The following is a 15,496-nucleotide window of genomic DNA, read 5'->3' on the forward strand; positions in this document are numbered from 1 at the left end:
TTTATCTTCCCAATTACCTTTTTATCTCACATACATCACATCACAAAAAGTGCTACAGTAAAAATATTTCAAATAATTTACGATCCAAACAGAGCCGTTGGAACAACATTTTTATCATTTAGTATGCTTAAAAAAAATTTATTATTTAGCAGCTTTTTTTTACCCTTTGAACGCCAACCAAATTCGAGTCAAACACTTGATCTACCTAATCGGAAGCTCGAGTTCAGTAGCTTTGTCAACTTGTACCTAGGGGTGTGTATTCAAATTGAATTCGATATTTTATAATTTTTATATTTTATATATATATATATATATATATAGAATGAATTTGAAATTGAAATCGGTCTTCGATTTTGAAATTAGAATTTCTGATTTGAAAACTTCATTATTGAATTTGGTCATATACTTCAAATTTAGAAAATCCGAAATACCAATTTCGAAAATTCCGTATTCAATTCAAATTTGATAGGTAAATCGAAAATTTTCGATTTTGCACATTTCTACTTGTATATGCACTCGGTTAAGTTGGGCTACAATTGACAAGCCCAAAATGCTAATTGGATTTCGGAGATGACACAGGGACAACGCAATTTTCTTAGAAGCCGTTCCTGCCCATTGGGCTTTGGTTATAAAATGATTCGTCATCTTCTTCGGCTACGGTCTTCCTAACGACTTTACCAAACACCTTACTCTGTAGAAAAAAATTGCCCAATTTTTACTCCATAATAGTACTGATAATACAGACTACACAATGGAAAGGCACAGGGGAGGAAGAGGAAGAGGAAGAGGGGAAGACCGGTATGGCCGCAGCCCGGACAGTCACCATCACTTTAATAGCACTAGGTATTCTAGGGGGCCCCCATATTCTTCCCGCCCATCCTCTTATAGTTCCGATAACCACAACCGCCAGTATTCGCACCACCACCGCCGTAGCCCTGACGATGATTCCACTAATAATTACCGCGGTGGAGGTGGTGGAGCTCGTGACTACCATCGTGCTTTCGATAGTCCTCCTAGGTACCACTCTCCCTCTCGCTCCGCAAGTAGTGGTTCTGCCGGCGGGGACCGCGGCCGCGGTGCCGGAGGTGGAGGGTTCAACTACGATTATCCGATGCCTTCCCTTGCTGGGCAGAAACGTGGCTACTCTTATTCTGATAGCCGAGGGTCTCCTCCGGGTAAGCCCCTGTAACTATCCCATTTTGCCATAATCTAAAGTTTCTTCAACCAACCCGGGAGTGGGGGGGAATTCTACTCGTGTGTTTTTAGTTTGTTATTTTCCTGCAAATACAAAAAAAGAAAATGATGATGTTAGACTGAATAGAAATTGTGAACAAATTTGTGTGCGATATCAGCGAACTATTAAGATTGTGCGGATCGGTACAGTTCGATTATCGGCAATTGAGGCCTTAAATAGGTTGTTTTTGGAAAAATCAAAGGGTATGGACTCCATACTTGAGCAGAGTAGTAGCCAAAAGAACTTGTATTGGAGGATTACTAGTAGAAGTTACCGTCTAAATGAACAGGGAAAATTAAAGTTGAGCTGGTTTTGATTTTACAATATTTGATCGATCAATTAGCCTGATATGCAGTGATTATTGTCATTGTGATTATTACTCAGTATTTAATGCATCTATGTGTGACTTTTGTGATGCATCTACACGCCACTTCTACATGGACAGAACATGATATACCATATTATACCATTTGGTGTTATGTTTATGCCAATATGATGTTGGTGCACTGGAACCTTTTTTTTTTTTTTTTTTGAAATTTTCATGCTTATGTTTATCTGCTTGCTATTCTCATGTCTCCTATTTGAGCAAAACATGTAATTTGTTTCAGATCGATTTGATGGAGGCAGTTTTGCCAAACTATTTGTTGGATCTGTTCCAAGGACAGCCACTGAAGAAGATGTAAGTTCAGTTTTCAGCCACCTATATAGGCTGCACAAACTTGTTCTATGCTTGAGGTTTTTGATTTTATCTTATGAAGTTCACATATTTGTTTCGTAATACAATCTGCATGTGATCACTTCTCAAAATATCTATGTCCTAGGTGGTATAACTCAAGACTAATTTTTGTTGCTCTAGTGTAAGATATTGATTTCTTCTTTATTACATTTTCTGTTCTCTCTTAATAAAGTTGGATTTGGACAGTATCTAATATTTCATGTTCATGTTGCTCTATTGAACTTTTGGACTATGCACTTGGTCAGTTATAATGTTGATTAAAACAATTGTCCATATGATATTAGATCCGTCCCTTGTTCGAGGTCCATGGACGCCTTTTAGAGGTTGCTTTGATTAGAGACAAGAGAACCGGACAACAACAAGGTATGTGTAGTACCATCTATGTTATAGTTAAAATGATTTTTGTATGAGAATCTCTTTTCAGGTCCTTTGAAGGGCTGAGGGGAGCAACTGTAAGCTTATGATTCATGTCAGTTAGTATTTCCAACAATTATCTGGCTTCGTGGTTTTTCCTTGCTCCCTGTCCTTTGCGTCCGTCCTGTCCATCAAGACGAAGACAAGAGTAAACATATCATCTGGTTAATTTGTGTACATGCTTAAGAATAGGAAAGATGTCAATTTAGTTTTTACATAATCAGTTGTAGGGAGCCAATATCAAGATGCTTTGTAATGGTTCTCTTGATAATACTCAAATTGGCTTTTGTGATAATGTGGGGGAACTCGGTGTTGTAAAGCAAGCAAGACAGCAGTGTTTGCATTATTGATATTGAACCTGATGTAGAATGCTGAGGTTATAGGATTTTTTTCATCTTTCTCTGACTTGCAAATCTCTGATCTGAATGAGTTGGATTGTACAATAGCAGTTTTCTCTTCTTGAAGATTTTTCTGCCTGAGGTTGAGACTTTGAGGTTGAGATGGCCGTTTACGTGTTTTTGAGTGGTGGTATAATTTTTCGTCCTTCCACAAGAGAGTGTTCAACCTATTTGTGAATGTTGCTTTGCCTATGGGTGTATGGTATACCTGAAAGTCGTTGGTGGCAATCAGCTTCATGGTCTCATTGTGATTTTCATGTCTTATTTCTGGCATCCAATCATGTAATCTACGTGTCGGTGTTGGTGCAATGTGGCTTTCTGAAACGTTATTGCTCCATATTTTGTTGGGATGCATTTAGAACCCGTGCAATGACCTTTATTTCGGAAATGCAGTAGTCTACTTTGGAGGTCATGTGATTTTTGTGGTGGATATTGAGATTTGATGGGATAAAATGTATTAAGCGAGCAATAATTGGTTCTGAGTTTTGATGTTTGTGAGTTCCTGAGAGCATGATGTTTGTGGATACTGAGAGCATGGCTCATCCCAATCTGGGATACTTCGTCAATTTTGGTGATTGTCTTTTAGTGATGGTAACTTTGTTGTTGAGTTTGTATGGGGTATCAAATCTGGCAAGTATCAGTTTGTCTCAAGGTCACAAGCCTGTAATGACATGCATTTATACCCTTCTTGAGGTCTGGGAATCGTTTATGTGGATTGTTGTTGTATTGGGTGTTTGGGGGCATGATTCCATACTTCAGAATGTTATTTTGGCAGTTGCAGCCATTCTCCCTCCTCTCTTCCTGTGAAGTAGATGATGGATCCTTGATTTTTATTATTTATCTTTTAATATCTCTTTTTGTTCGTTTTGCTCATGTGTTGAAGCTTGAGCATTTAATTAACAGCTGGATGTATGTTTGTTAATATGCATATTCATACAAGACCCAATCGATGTTAGATACTACATTATATGGTTAGGGCAAATGCCTATAATAACCTTTTGTGGAAGTTGATTGTTTGAGATGCCATTTGGTATTGTGAGATGGAATCTTCCAGGAGGAAGGTTCCTAATTGGTTTATTTACAAGTTGTTGTTGCTGGTGGATTTATGTGCATCTTATGATCTTTCATTCTGGTTATTACATTACAGGAATCAGTAATACATGTATTCATAATTACTTAATGCACTACATGCGTGGTGTTTCCTGCAGAAATGATCTATTGAATTTGTTTAATATTGTGGATGGATATTGTTCTGGCAGTGTTTTAGCTTGTTTTGGTTGTAAGACACACGGTTCAGTTCTTTTTAAGTGCCTAACCTGACAATCAGGGAACCATTGCTTCGTCTTGTTACAAACTCAAGTTTCTGACTGATGCTCGTTTGATTTGAATGTTTGGTGATGCATGATTGGGCAGGGTATAAATACGTTCTTTTGTTTCATGCTGTCTTTTGATGGAATGAACAAGAACAAGCATAAACTCAACTATACAGGTCCATTTGTGAAGACGGGATGTGTTAATGATGTTGTTTTGCATGTGTTTCTTTCTCTGTAATGTACAGCTCGCTGACTAAACAGGGTTTACTTATATTTCCACGTTCAGTAGTATGGTGAAGCATTAGCATCTAATTTCTAGACATCCAGCAGTGTATATCGATAGTATCCTTGTGTACAAGCTCTGATGCGCGGACATAAGTTTTGCTCTATTTTGTGTTTGCTGGGTGGTATTGATGTGGGAAATGCCACTAATCCTTGTACAGGATTTTTGCGGGTGTCCTTTGAACAACTTCACTTACGTTCTATCCAGGCGTTTATGGTTTTAACTTCTGTACGCTTGTTGCTTACGCATTCCATCTCATTGTGGAGGATGTAATGCAAGTTTGAGATGTGAGGCTGTAATGCAATTTGCAGTCTAATTTGTGCTAATACCTGATGAGGGTACTTAAGAGTGGTTCTTTTATTATTGTTTGATCTTTCTCATTTGATGTTATTGGTGGATGACCTGACTTTTGTTGTACATATGATCTCAATTCTTCTCTTTCTACAAGCAACGACATTAGAGCTTATAAATTTGTATCGTTTAGTAAGGAATTGATCTTTAGGGCATTCAATCCTTCTACATGCTCAAGAGGATCTTTATCAGTTCATTTTTATTTCTCTATGTTTTTTGGATTTGCCGTTTTTCTTGTGGAAATTTGAAATGCTCGTGCCATGCCGAGGAAATGGTCTTTTAATGTCAACATGTTAGGTGATATAATTTTATTCCATGTGTTTCTTGCTTCGAGATTACAATTGGGAGTGCGCAAATGAGTTATATGGTATTAGGCTTAAGAATCTGTTTGGCTACGATCAATCAAGATTGGGAAAATTGATGCTAACATGATTGATCAGGAACCATTGCGAAGATTATTCATGTTATACAGCAATTCAAGATCAGTTTTAGGCATCATCATAAGTATATATTTCCACCAAATGTTGCATTATTATTTGCAGTTGTCCAGGATCTGGCCTTGATGTTAGTCAAAGCCAAGATTGAATTTATCTTATAATTATTTTGGACTTTCTTTTTCAGCTGTGTGGCTAAAAAGAAACAAAAATTCTTTGGACTTTCTTTTCAATTTTAGGGAAATTGTAAGCTTTATTATCTGTTATTTACCTATGAATTTATTTTTGTCATCCAATGCATCATTGCCAGGTCTATTTTTTTTCATATTTCAGTTTTTCTTTTTGCTGCCGCCCTGGTGAGTCATTTTTTGGGCTCTGTTTAAGAACAGGACACAAACTTTTGCTTCTGCAGGATGTTGTTTTATCAAATATTCTACTTCAGAAGAAGCTGATAGAGCCATAAGAGCATTACACAACCAATATACTTTACCTGGGGTAAAAATTCTTATAATTTCAGTCTCAGTTGCTGGCTTTCTTATTTTGGTTATTTTTTGATTGAGCACTTAATTTCCAGGGAGTCGGCCCCATACAAGTCCGATATGCTGATGGAGAACGGGAGCGTCTTGGTAATCTTAGCAAATTTCTATTCCTTGTTTCTGATATAACTCTTTTGAAAATGGTTAAAACTTCATGAATCTCACTTCTGATTACTACCTTGTAATTCTGCTGAAAGTTTTTCACGAGTTGTCTTGGTCCCTTATGAACTATCTGTTTGAATTAGGTGCAGTTGAGTTCAAGTTATTTGTGGGATCGCTGAACAAGCAAGCTACAGAGAGGGAAGTTGAGGAAGTATGTTCCTCAATTGATCTTAGTTTGTTTGTGCTGTTTGTATGATATATTGTTCCTTCTTTCTCCTAATCTCTTGAAATGTGTGGAAACCTAACTTCTGCTCCTCTTTTCTCTAATTGGTAAATGATAATCAAAATGATGAGCAGGGGGGAATATAGCTAATCTTTTATGAAAGCATGAACTTCTTGGGAACCAGACACTGGGTGTTTGACATATTGGATGGAGATTTGACCTTGACATCCTTGGATATGTAAAAAAAAAAAGTAGTTTTTTCCTCCTAAATTTTATGCATGATGAGGATATGCTGCAATTATCTTCTTTTATCTTGCTAATCTTGGGTTTAGGAATTGATAATGGCTGTAATATGAAATCTGATTGGAAATTTAATTAGAAACAAGATAATGGAGACATTAGTTCTAGAATATCGCACAATTTTCATTTAATTAACAATAAATGCACAGAAAGTTTCTTGTCATACTAACTTTTTGTAGAACCTGCTAATAATTCAAATATGTTACTTGCTGAAGATCTGTAGTTTCTACGTGCTTGATAATTCTAACATGGTTGTACTTGAGTTTCTCATGCTGTAATGATTGTTGATTTGGTTTATGAGTAATTGCTAGCTTTTTTTTGGTTCAAAATGATTTTGTATATCTTGCACCATGGTCTTGCAAACCTCCTCCCTAAGTATTAAAAATAAAATTTAAAATCTTAATTCCATTGAAATTGGAAAATTTTAACTTAGTCAATTATTTGGTTTGTATTTTATGGTTACAACCTCTTCTGTGTGACTTGCCCTTTTATTAGGCGTCCTTTTTATCATTTCTGACATGTCATACTGTGTTCCTGTGTCTCCTGTGTTTTTATGGCTGTCTGATAGTAGGAGTAGTTGCTGCTTAGTCCTCACTTTAGCAGGTTAAAATGGAGTTATCTTTTTAACTATGAATTCTCAAAGAAGACCAACGAAGCAGATGCAGTGCTTGCTGCTTTGATGTCATATCAATCAATTTTTATTTTTGTTTTTATTTTTATTGGATTGCATATCCAGTGATCTTGCTATATACTTCACTAAGAAATAATGTTGCAAAATTAACAATATTAAATATCTCACAATGATTTGTCCTTCCAGATTTTCACACCTTATGGTCGTGTTGAAGATGTCTATCTCATGCGTGATGACATGAGGCAGAGTCGTGGTATGTTCCATTAAGTTTGTGTTTGATCAATATTTTCGTATCTAATGTTGCCCTACTGCTGGTATAACAATTTGATTTTTGTAAAGGGCAAGAAAACATGCTTTGCTTCCTCTTAAGTTTGCATCATGGCATCTTAAACACTAAATTTATTGGAAGGTGCCCTCAAAAGTGATTGTTTGTTTTAGCTTTGCATATCCTTCCTTGCCCATTTTCCATTTTTTTGCCTCCTTTTTCTCTCTTTGACATGAGAGATGTAATAGTAGATGTTTCAAAATGCATCAAAGTGTTGCGAGGATAATAATGAGGATAAAAATTTCACAAATTTTTCATATGTGGACCTCTCCTTCTTGATCTTCACCTTTTTGCTTTTTAAGTTTTTATTTATATTTACCCTGCATTGATATGCACGAACTGTTTTTGAAGGATGTGGATTTGTCAAGTATTCACATAGAGATATGGCATTGGCAGCCATAAATGCACTTAACGGAATATACACAATGCGAGTAAGCCTGTTGCTGTTGCCTTGGTGCTCAGTTCTCTGGTGCTGTTTTATGTTCCTATTAATTTACTCAATACTTTCATATTGTAGGGGTGTGATCAGCCATTGACTGTTCGGTTTGCTGATCCCAAGAAGCCTAGACTTGGAGAATCAAGGTTTTCCCTCCAAATCTTTGGAATTATTTCTTTAGTTTTACATCTCTTTCCAGGCTGTGTTAATTAGTGGGTTCTACATACTGTGCTTAGAGCAGATTGCTTATGTATGTACAATGATATTTTGCTTTGATGTTGGGATTTGTCATTTGTTTTCCAGTTTCAAAATATGGGTGTGACAACAGCTTGTGGCTTTTGGTGGTTTTATTTTCTTTCCCTTTTGACACTATTCAATTAGTTCTGTGACCTTTTGATGATTCTTTTGAGTCATTCATTTACTTTTGCTTCATCACTTGGTTTCCTTTCACAGAGGAGGTGCTGCTGCGTACGGTGGTCCGGGTTTTACTCCTTGCTTCCCAACACCAGGCATTAGGTTTTCATCCTTGTGCTTCCCTTCTACATGTGACTTCGTCATACATTTGTCAAGCTAAAATCTCTCTGTAATGGGCAGACCTCCTACAAATCTTGGTGAACCATTAAATGAACGAATTCCGCCAAATGCTTGGCAGCCTATGAGTCCTCAAAACCTTGGCCCACCTCCTAGTGCTGGGATGCATGGTTTCGGAAATCATTTGCTTCCTAGACCTGGTGATATTGCTGCCACTTCAGCTCCTGTAAGCATTTTTGCTGCTTAACTTTTCTCTGTTGCAGATAAATTTTTGGCTATCAAATGTTCAGGCCTATTAATTTGTCTACCCTCCAGAATTTTTCTTTTCATTTAAAGTGTTAACTAGTTTTGGTTAGTCTTAGTTTTTCAATTACCTTTTTCCATATAGATAAATGAAAAAAGATGCTTTTACTGTTTTTCAATTAGGTTTCTCTACCATCAGCACCTAATATCAGTAGGTCAGTTGGTTTTAGGCTAAAATATTTGTTATTACTATTTCTGTCATCTGGTTTGTTAAATTCATCATATATTTTAGTGACACTTGGGCATTTAAACCTGTCTTTTCTTGCACTAACTGTTTCATCTGTCTTTTTTATTATTACTTTTTTTTTTAATTTTTGAGTGTGGAATTGATAATTAAGTGCCAGTTGATGTACGAGTAGATGGTTGTTCTCTTAACTTTTATCATATGAAGAGTATTGTCTTGATTTTGCTGTTTAAAATTTCCATCCCAACTTTTTGTTGGCACGTCTTAGTTTTCATATCAGTCAATTTAGAGTGAGTTGAATCTCCACGAGACTTTCTTACTCATATATTCATGCATGATTTTTTAGGGTAGCATCCCTAGCAGTGTGAGTGGAAATGCTGACCGTCTGCTTCCCGGATTTGCAGTTTCTTCTACTTCTATGTCACAGTCGGTCTGTACAGATGAACTTTAGCCAATTATGCTTTCTCAGGCTATTCCTTAAATCTGAGTTTCTCATGTTATTTTTAATTTTTCTTAGAATTATAACCAGTCTTTGCCCCAAGCGCCCTCTGTTGGCCCACAAATATCTCCACTGCAGAAGCCACTTCAGTCACCACAATACTTGCCACCTTCTCTCCTGCTACAACCATCAAATGCTGCAAGTTTTGTCCAGTCACAGACTTATCATGCATCAGTCCGTCCATTTAGTCAAGCACAGATGCCTCACCCAACTGGTCATACTCCATTGAATCAGGCATTGCCACCAGACCAGTTAACTGGTTTTGGTGGGCAGCTTTCTGTTTCTCAGCCCCAGGTGCCACTGAATGCATCCTCTGCAATAGGACAGGCATCTCGGACTAGTAATTCACAGCAAAATGTTATGTCTGCATTGGCAAACCAACAGCAACTGCCTGCTCCAGCTCAATCGCTTCAACCTCCGAATCAATCACCTTCTCAGTTAGCCCAGATGCTACAACAACAGACCCAAAATCTGCAGGCAAGCTTTCAATCATCACAGCAAGCGTTCTCTCAGCTTCAGCAACAGATGCAAATGATGCAACCCTCAAATCAGGGATTGCAGTCATCTAAACAGCAGGTATCATACTTTTCAGCACAATAGAACATTCTATAGAGGTTTTTGCACTTGGGAAGATTTATTAATAAATGCTATTGTACAACTCCCCAAGAAAAGAGAATAATAACTGAACGATATGAATATGCTTTACCTGCAGTCCTTTTGTTTCCTTGAAATGCGATGTTATGACTTGACTTCCCCTTACCTTGTAAGAATAGCTCAGACTTGGCTACATTAGTTTTACTTAACTAGTTTTCAAATGAAAGCCAATTGAACAGTTCCATGGGGAACATTGGAGTGTATTGATAATGCACTGAGCAAAGTTTTTGGTTATGCAGGCTCTTTGGGCTGGAACTGCGCCGCAGAAAGTAGTCAATAATTCTGATCAACTAGGAGGTGATGTAGCTGCTGCTGAATCGGCTAACCCAACTGTTCCTGCAACATCCAGGGCCATAGCTGCTGGAAAATGTAATTGGACGGAGCACATTTCTCCTGAGGGATACAAGTATTATTACAACAGCACAACTGGTGAAAGCAAAGTAAATTTCTTACCGTTCTTGTGATTCTTTATTAGGGTTTTGTCCTTTTGTACTGTTTTGAAGTTTCTCTCTGTTGGGCTTGTAGTGGGAAAAACCCGAAGAGTTGACATTGTATGAGCAGCAGCAGCAACAGAAGCTCCCTGTTCAACAGCCTCAGGTGCAACCACACCCTCAAAATCTCTCTGTTCAAAATTTTCCTCAGAGACAATTTCAGGTGCAGAATCAAATTCAGACACAGCAACAATCCCAGATTCGTCCTCAGCAAGTGCAACAGTCTTCTCAATCATTTCCGGTCTGTCATTGCAAATTATAATGTATGTCTCCTGGTTTATATTTTATGTTTGTTTCTTGCTAATTCTGTAATTTTTGTACTCCAGTATCAGGTTCCTGGAGTTACAGATCATCAGAATGTTCAGGTATATGATACTTTCATGTCCATTACTAATGGTTTTGGAATCAATCATTTTACTGCATCTGAATCGCTATATATTTGATTGACATTTAGATAGATTTTTTTTTCCTTCTTCCCTGACATTCATGTGGATTTCCTTTCTGTTCCCTCCAATAGGAGAAAGTTGAATAGACCTGAGAGTGCCAATCTAGATTATTTCTTAGCTTTCATTGGTTAGTGGATATTGTTTTTCGCAGACTAGTTGAAAAGGTTATAGGTCTGGTCGTCCTTTCGTTTTCCCTTTCCCTTTTTCTTCATTTTTCTACTACAAACATAGATTATCATCTGGAGCTGGAGCTGGGGAGTTAAAACGCCCAGAATTAGGAAGGAAACCTGATAGAGATATAAGCAACTGTAGCTTATAAGGAAACCTGATAGAGATATAAGCAACTGTAGCGTCAAAGTGCTTTGTAATTGGACTAATTCTTAATATTCTGTGATAAGGAGCTTGGCTACATGCAAGTACTGCCTGCAACTGTTTCAAAGTCGATGGACGATCCAGCACATTTCCAGCAGGTGGAATTTGTCTGCTGCTTGGGGATTAATGTTCTTGTCTGTTCTAATACACACAGATTAACTGAGTATTCTGTTATTTTTTGCTTTCAGCGCCATCAGCCAGCTCAGGATTGGATGTGGAAGAGTAAGCCTGCAGGTTGTTTCTCTCTCTCTCTCTCTCTCATAAATAAAGTTTCCTTTATGCTGGCTTGTGTACCGGAGAGTAATAGCTTTATACTCAGCCTTTTTTTTTTTTTTTTTTGACGGGGGTTGGGTGGTGGGGGTGGGGGATGTTAATAACTACCCAGCTGATTGAAATTCATTTACTCCTTTTGGCTTTTCGGGTTAACGGATGGTCTTTCCCCTTGCAAATGTGCAAGGAAATGCTGCTGATTTGGCTGGCCTGTGCATTTCATATGGCTCTGTTTTCTGAGCAATTGCAGTGACATCTGCTGAGGTTCATCAAATTGTCATTAATGCAAAGACTGCCCCATTATTTATTCTGACCAACCTCAGAGACTGCCGTTATGTCTATTTTTTTTTTTTTTTTGAAATATCTAGATTTTGTTTGGAGGAATTGGAAGAAGACTGTTGCTAGAGTCTCATAATTTAGATTTCCGTTTGTAGGTGTGATTGATATGTAGATGACTAGTGTAGCTAACGGTCTTGCCAGTTCCTTATCTGGTTGCATCTTTAGTGTACTCTTTTGCACGGGCAGTTTAATGAAAGGCTAATACTGTTCAGGTATCCAGATTCTACAATACACTAAGTGTGCTTGAAATTCTTCTTTCAGGGCCATAAACCTGAGGTGGTCCGTTGGCTAGAACTTCCCAAGTGTTGTACTAGAAGCAGTTGCCAACAAGGTTAAGGTAAGAGGAGGAAAGAATATGGGCAGACTAAGAGCTTTATACTGGCACACCATTAATACATGACATCTAATGCTTTGTTGCAGTAGATATTGCTTACTAGCCTGTATAAATCAAATTTTGCAGCTAAGATTTTGATTATATTTTACAACGAAAGCTTCATTGTTCTAGAGAACAAAGTTTGCAGTTCATGGTTCCTTCTTCACATGTCTATGCTTTTGCGTATTCTTCACTCTTTTTCCAGGGCGGGAATTTCGCATACAAGTCAAACGCTTAGTGTGAGTCATATTTTGCGGATGCAAGTTTAATATAAACATCAACATGCTAAGTTCAATCGGCGTTAATTTGTTTGTGGATTGAAGACAACCAGCCTGGCCTGAATGATAATTTTTTATATGGCTGCAGAGTCGCTTACATAGGGCCATTTACTGATTGAAGTTATTGGGGAGCCTACAATTCCTACGAATTTCACCATTTTCTCCTGTAGCTGGCAGCAAACTGCCCATTCTCAGCATTGATTTCTTGAACTCCTCAAGAAAGGCCAGTGGGTCATCGACATAAGATTCAACAAGTTCTCTAGTTCCCTCATCTCCAGTGACAAGAACTTGGTCGGACGTGAGTAAACCCTCCCCTGAAAGTAGGTTAACGAAGTATTGATTGTCGAATACCGAAGGAGTCTTGTAGTCAAGATCTGCTAGAGTCGTGTTGGCATTTGATTGAGTGCATAGCTGTTGCAGCGATTGTATGAAATCCAAGTTGACATTTGGGTCCGCATCTGCGTTGCTATTGCCGTTTAGCCGAGAGTTAAATGTGAAGCATCGAGCTTTTCCTAATGTGTGGGCACCTGGGCAAGCACAAAAATAAGCAACGCCCTCCTTGAATCGAACTGAAAGCAATCGGTTCACTATATACATTGGAGTGGCCTTGGAGAAGAGGTTTTGGGCATAAGCAGTAAGCAAATTGTTACACCTAATTGTACTTGTTTTGCTTCAATTGTTAGAGCTAATGGCAGTAAGGGGAGACGAAATTACCCGAGAGAGTCACCACGTCATCCAGTGTTAGCCCAACGTTCTGAAACTTGGCAGCCAGGGTAGCAACATCAGAGTTTGGGCCAGGGATGTTGTTATTTGCGGATTCTTTGCTAGCCGTTAAGCTATCCTTCCTGCCCATCTGCACCTCCCATCCTAAACCACCTGACTGGATAGTCAGAGCCAAAATATGAAAAAAATTCTCAGTACGTGGGTCTAGCATTCCATCATTTTGGTCACTGAATTACTGATAAGGAAAGATGTATTATTGCCAAACTCTTGAAAACTTAAAAAGGATGAGTTGGGATGCTTAAATATGTTAAAAATTGTTTTTGATGAATTGGGATGCTTAAATATGCCATACCAGAACTACTGAATCTCTAGCTGCAATGGCCAGAATATCAGCACAAGAGACGGTTTCAGGACAGACGAACTCAAGGTCAGTTTTGATAGAATCTATGACTTCAAACCCTCTGAGTGAGTTCAGGTTCGGAGCTGCAGTTTTTTCTCCGACGAAATTTGGCGTGTCATCCAGTAAAACAGATGCATCACATCCCTGTTGAATTTTATGCAACAAAAAGTTAATGTTTATGTGAATGTAATATGGCTAGATTGAGGCTCTAATCAAACTTCACTTGAACCCAAACAGAAAAAAAAAAAAAAAACACTTGCATTAACAAAGCAGTCGTGGAAATGTAAACGAAGCAAAGAGGCTGCCATCCTGGGGTCATCAGACACTGCCTTTTCAATCCATGCAAAGATGATTGGTTCTGCCTCCGGGCAGCTGCTTTGGTACAAACCAAAGCTTAATGCAACAGTGGCGCCATCGATGCATTCCTCATTGGATGTGGTTGCACTGTTTGCGAATGCTAATGATAGGTTGATTATGAGTAAGTAGAAAGCAAAGCAAAATGCCATCGTTTGAACTTAAATGCTGCAAATTAAAGAAGTTTGCAATTGAAGCAAACATTAAAATGCTGATCTATAAATAGCATTTGCTTGCTGTCAGGAGAATCAACAAGAAATGGTGGTTAAAAGAAGACGGAGTCAAGCCGAGGAAACAGTCAGTTCATAGCAATTTGATGGGAGATTTTACGTGTTTTGCGTTCAACTAAAGCCATGTGCTCTTGGCAGGCCTTTTGGGATTCAGAATCTCTGATTCTCCACTAGTAATATTGGAAGCTTACCAACTCAAAATCACACATAAACACACACACACACACACAACGTACAACAGAAATTATGTCCCGGGGCAGGTCGTGAAATTGTTTCACAGGTTTTAGTGAGAGAGAGGGTTGGTGTAACGCAAGAATAACAGATTAAGAAAATGAACTAAGCTATTTCTTCCTTATACGTCAGTGGGGCCGTATTCTCTTCTTTTTGCTAAATATCAACTCTCAAGTCAGATTGGTTTTTGTGGTTACTTCAAGAATTTTGATCTCTTCATAAATGCTTTATAAAGCTGGTAACTTGGGAATATGCTTCATCGTTCTAGCTAGTAAAAGATGTCCAAGAATTAATATGCAAAGCCGATTATTTAATATCCTCAACTTGATATGACCTCATAATACAACCCCATAACAAAAGAAGTTAACACTGAAAGAGGGGAAAAAGAATAGTGAGATATCTCATCCAAATGTACTTTTGACCAGGTTTCTGCCCCGGTGTTGGCTCACTTAATGTCTGCTGGTCAGTGTACTAAGGAAAAATGGAAGTACATGAGATAAGATTGACAAAGAGCTGAACTGGAAAAGCTGTATACAATTTCCTAGCTTTAAAGAAAATCGTTTCAATACTACCTCCCTCCTCCCCCCCCCCCCCCGGGACGGGGCGGCGCTTCTTGTGGTTCAAATTCACTATTGCGGGCCTTCACTGATCAACATAGTAAAGGAATTACAAAGGTCTGGTTTAATGGTTTTGCATCGCCTAGAATTTCAGATATTAATGAAATGCTAAAGCCTTGATGAATTAATGCATGCAGGGTAAGTCGAGATTTAACTAGAAGTCTTTTTGTATGATCTGAGAGTGATTAGATGGTCAGGGGGAAAACTATATTACTACCCAGGAATACGTTTTTGCTTATTTTGTCACCTATAAATAGCAAAAGTAAAAGCTATGGTAATTTTACACGTACCTTGATTCAATTGTGAGGCCCTAGCAGGTACATAGTCTGGCCAGAACAAGCTCGCTTCCAAATTTTAAGGTCCGGCAATGTTCAATATAAATACTGTAATATCTGAACATGTTTACTAATTGAAGAATTAGGCTTGTAATGAAGCAGAAAGCAGGTTGAAGCATGCGAGGGAGCAAAACATGTTGTCATGCTCCC

The 15,496-nt window shown here is 38.1% G+C and overlaps 2 protein-coding genes across 5 annotated transcripts; one reads left to right on the forward strand and one right to left on the reverse strand.

The window, feature by feature from the left end:
• Positions 1-646: 646 nt before the first annotated feature.
• Positions 647-12,913, forward strand: LOC113733863 (flowering time control protein FCA). Of its 4 annotated transcripts, XR_011841356.1 has the most exons (21): positions 647-1,175; positions 1,843-1,913; positions 2,255-2,333; positions 5,576-5,658; positions 5,738-5,789; positions 5,945-6,012; positions 7,142-7,208; positions 7,632-7,711; positions 7,798-7,862; positions 8,170-8,232; positions 8,311-8,473; positions 9,081-9,164; positions 9,252-9,809; positions 10,127-10,327; positions 10,413-10,619; positions 10,705-10,743; positions 11,223-11,294; positions 11,385-11,430; positions 12,067-12,142; positions 12,384-12,417; positions 12,545-12,913. XR_011841356.1 is itself a non-coding variant. In XM_027260072.2 (19 exons), the coding sequence occupies exons 1-19, from the start codon at positions 752-754 to the stop codon at positions 12,072-12,074; spliced, it is 2,430 nt and encodes an 809-aa protein (XP_027115873.2). In that variant the 5' UTR covers positions 647-751; the 3' UTR covers positions 12,075-12,330. The 4 variants fall into 4 exon arrangements, 2 of the variants coding, with proteins under 2 accessions (XP_027115873.2, XP_071937747.1); XR_011841357.1 differs by lacking the exon at positions 12,384-12,417; XM_027260072.2 differs by lacking the exons at positions 12,384-12,417; positions 12,545-12,913 and having other exon boundaries at positions 12,067-12,330.
• On the reverse strand, positions 12,465-14,109 carry LOC113733865 (peroxidase 40-like). The gene is made up of 4 exons (XM_027260075.2): positions 13,840-14,109; positions 13,532-13,723; positions 13,171-13,336; positions 12,465-12,983 (listed from the first exon to the last, which is right to left on the reverse strand). Exons 1-4 carry the CDS (start codon positions 14,083-14,085, stop codon positions 12,565-12,567), a joined length of 1,023 nt encoding a protein of 340 aa, XP_027115876.2. The 5' UTR covers positions 14,086-14,109; the 3' UTR covers positions 12,465-12,564.
• Between the last annotated feature and the right edge of the window lie 1,387 nt (positions 14,110-15,496).

The sequence above is a fragment of the Coffea arabica genome, chromosome 3c, assembly GCF_036785885.1.
Source record: "Coffea arabica cultivar ET-39 chromosome 3c, Coffea Arabica ET-39 HiFi, whole genome shotgun sequence".
Taxonomy (NCBI): Eukaryota; Viridiplantae; Streptophyta; class Magnoliopsida; order Gentianales; family Rubiaceae; genus Coffea; species Coffea arabica.

Excerpts from the sequence above, each read along its gene's own strand:
- LOC113733865 (XM_027260075.2), bottom strand. The coding sequence starts at position 14,085 with ATGGCATTTTGCTTTGCTTTCTACTTACTCATAATCAACCTATCATTA. Across the intron at positions 13,724-13,839 it reads TCCACGACTGCTTTGTTAAT|GGATGTGATGCATCTGTTTT; the intron begins GCAAGTGTTTTT and ends AAAATTCAACAG. Across the intron at positions 13,337-13,531 it reads CTAGAGATTCAGTAGTTCTG|TCAGGTGGTTTAGGATGGGA; the intron begins GTATGGCATATT and ends CTGACTATCCAG.
- LOC113733863 (XM_027260072.2), top strand. The coding sequence starts at position 752 with ATGGAAAGGCACAGGGGAGGAAGAGGAAGAGGAAGAGGGGAAGACCGG. Across the intron at positions 9,810-10,126 it reads TGCAGTCATCTAAACAGCAG|GCTCTTTGGGCTGGAACTGC; the intron begins GTATCATACTTT and ends TTGGTTATGCAG. Across the intron at positions 11,295-11,384 it reads ATCCAGCACATTTCCAGCAG|CGCCATCAGCCAGCTCAGGA; the intron begins GTGGAATTTGTC and ends TTTTGCTTTCAG.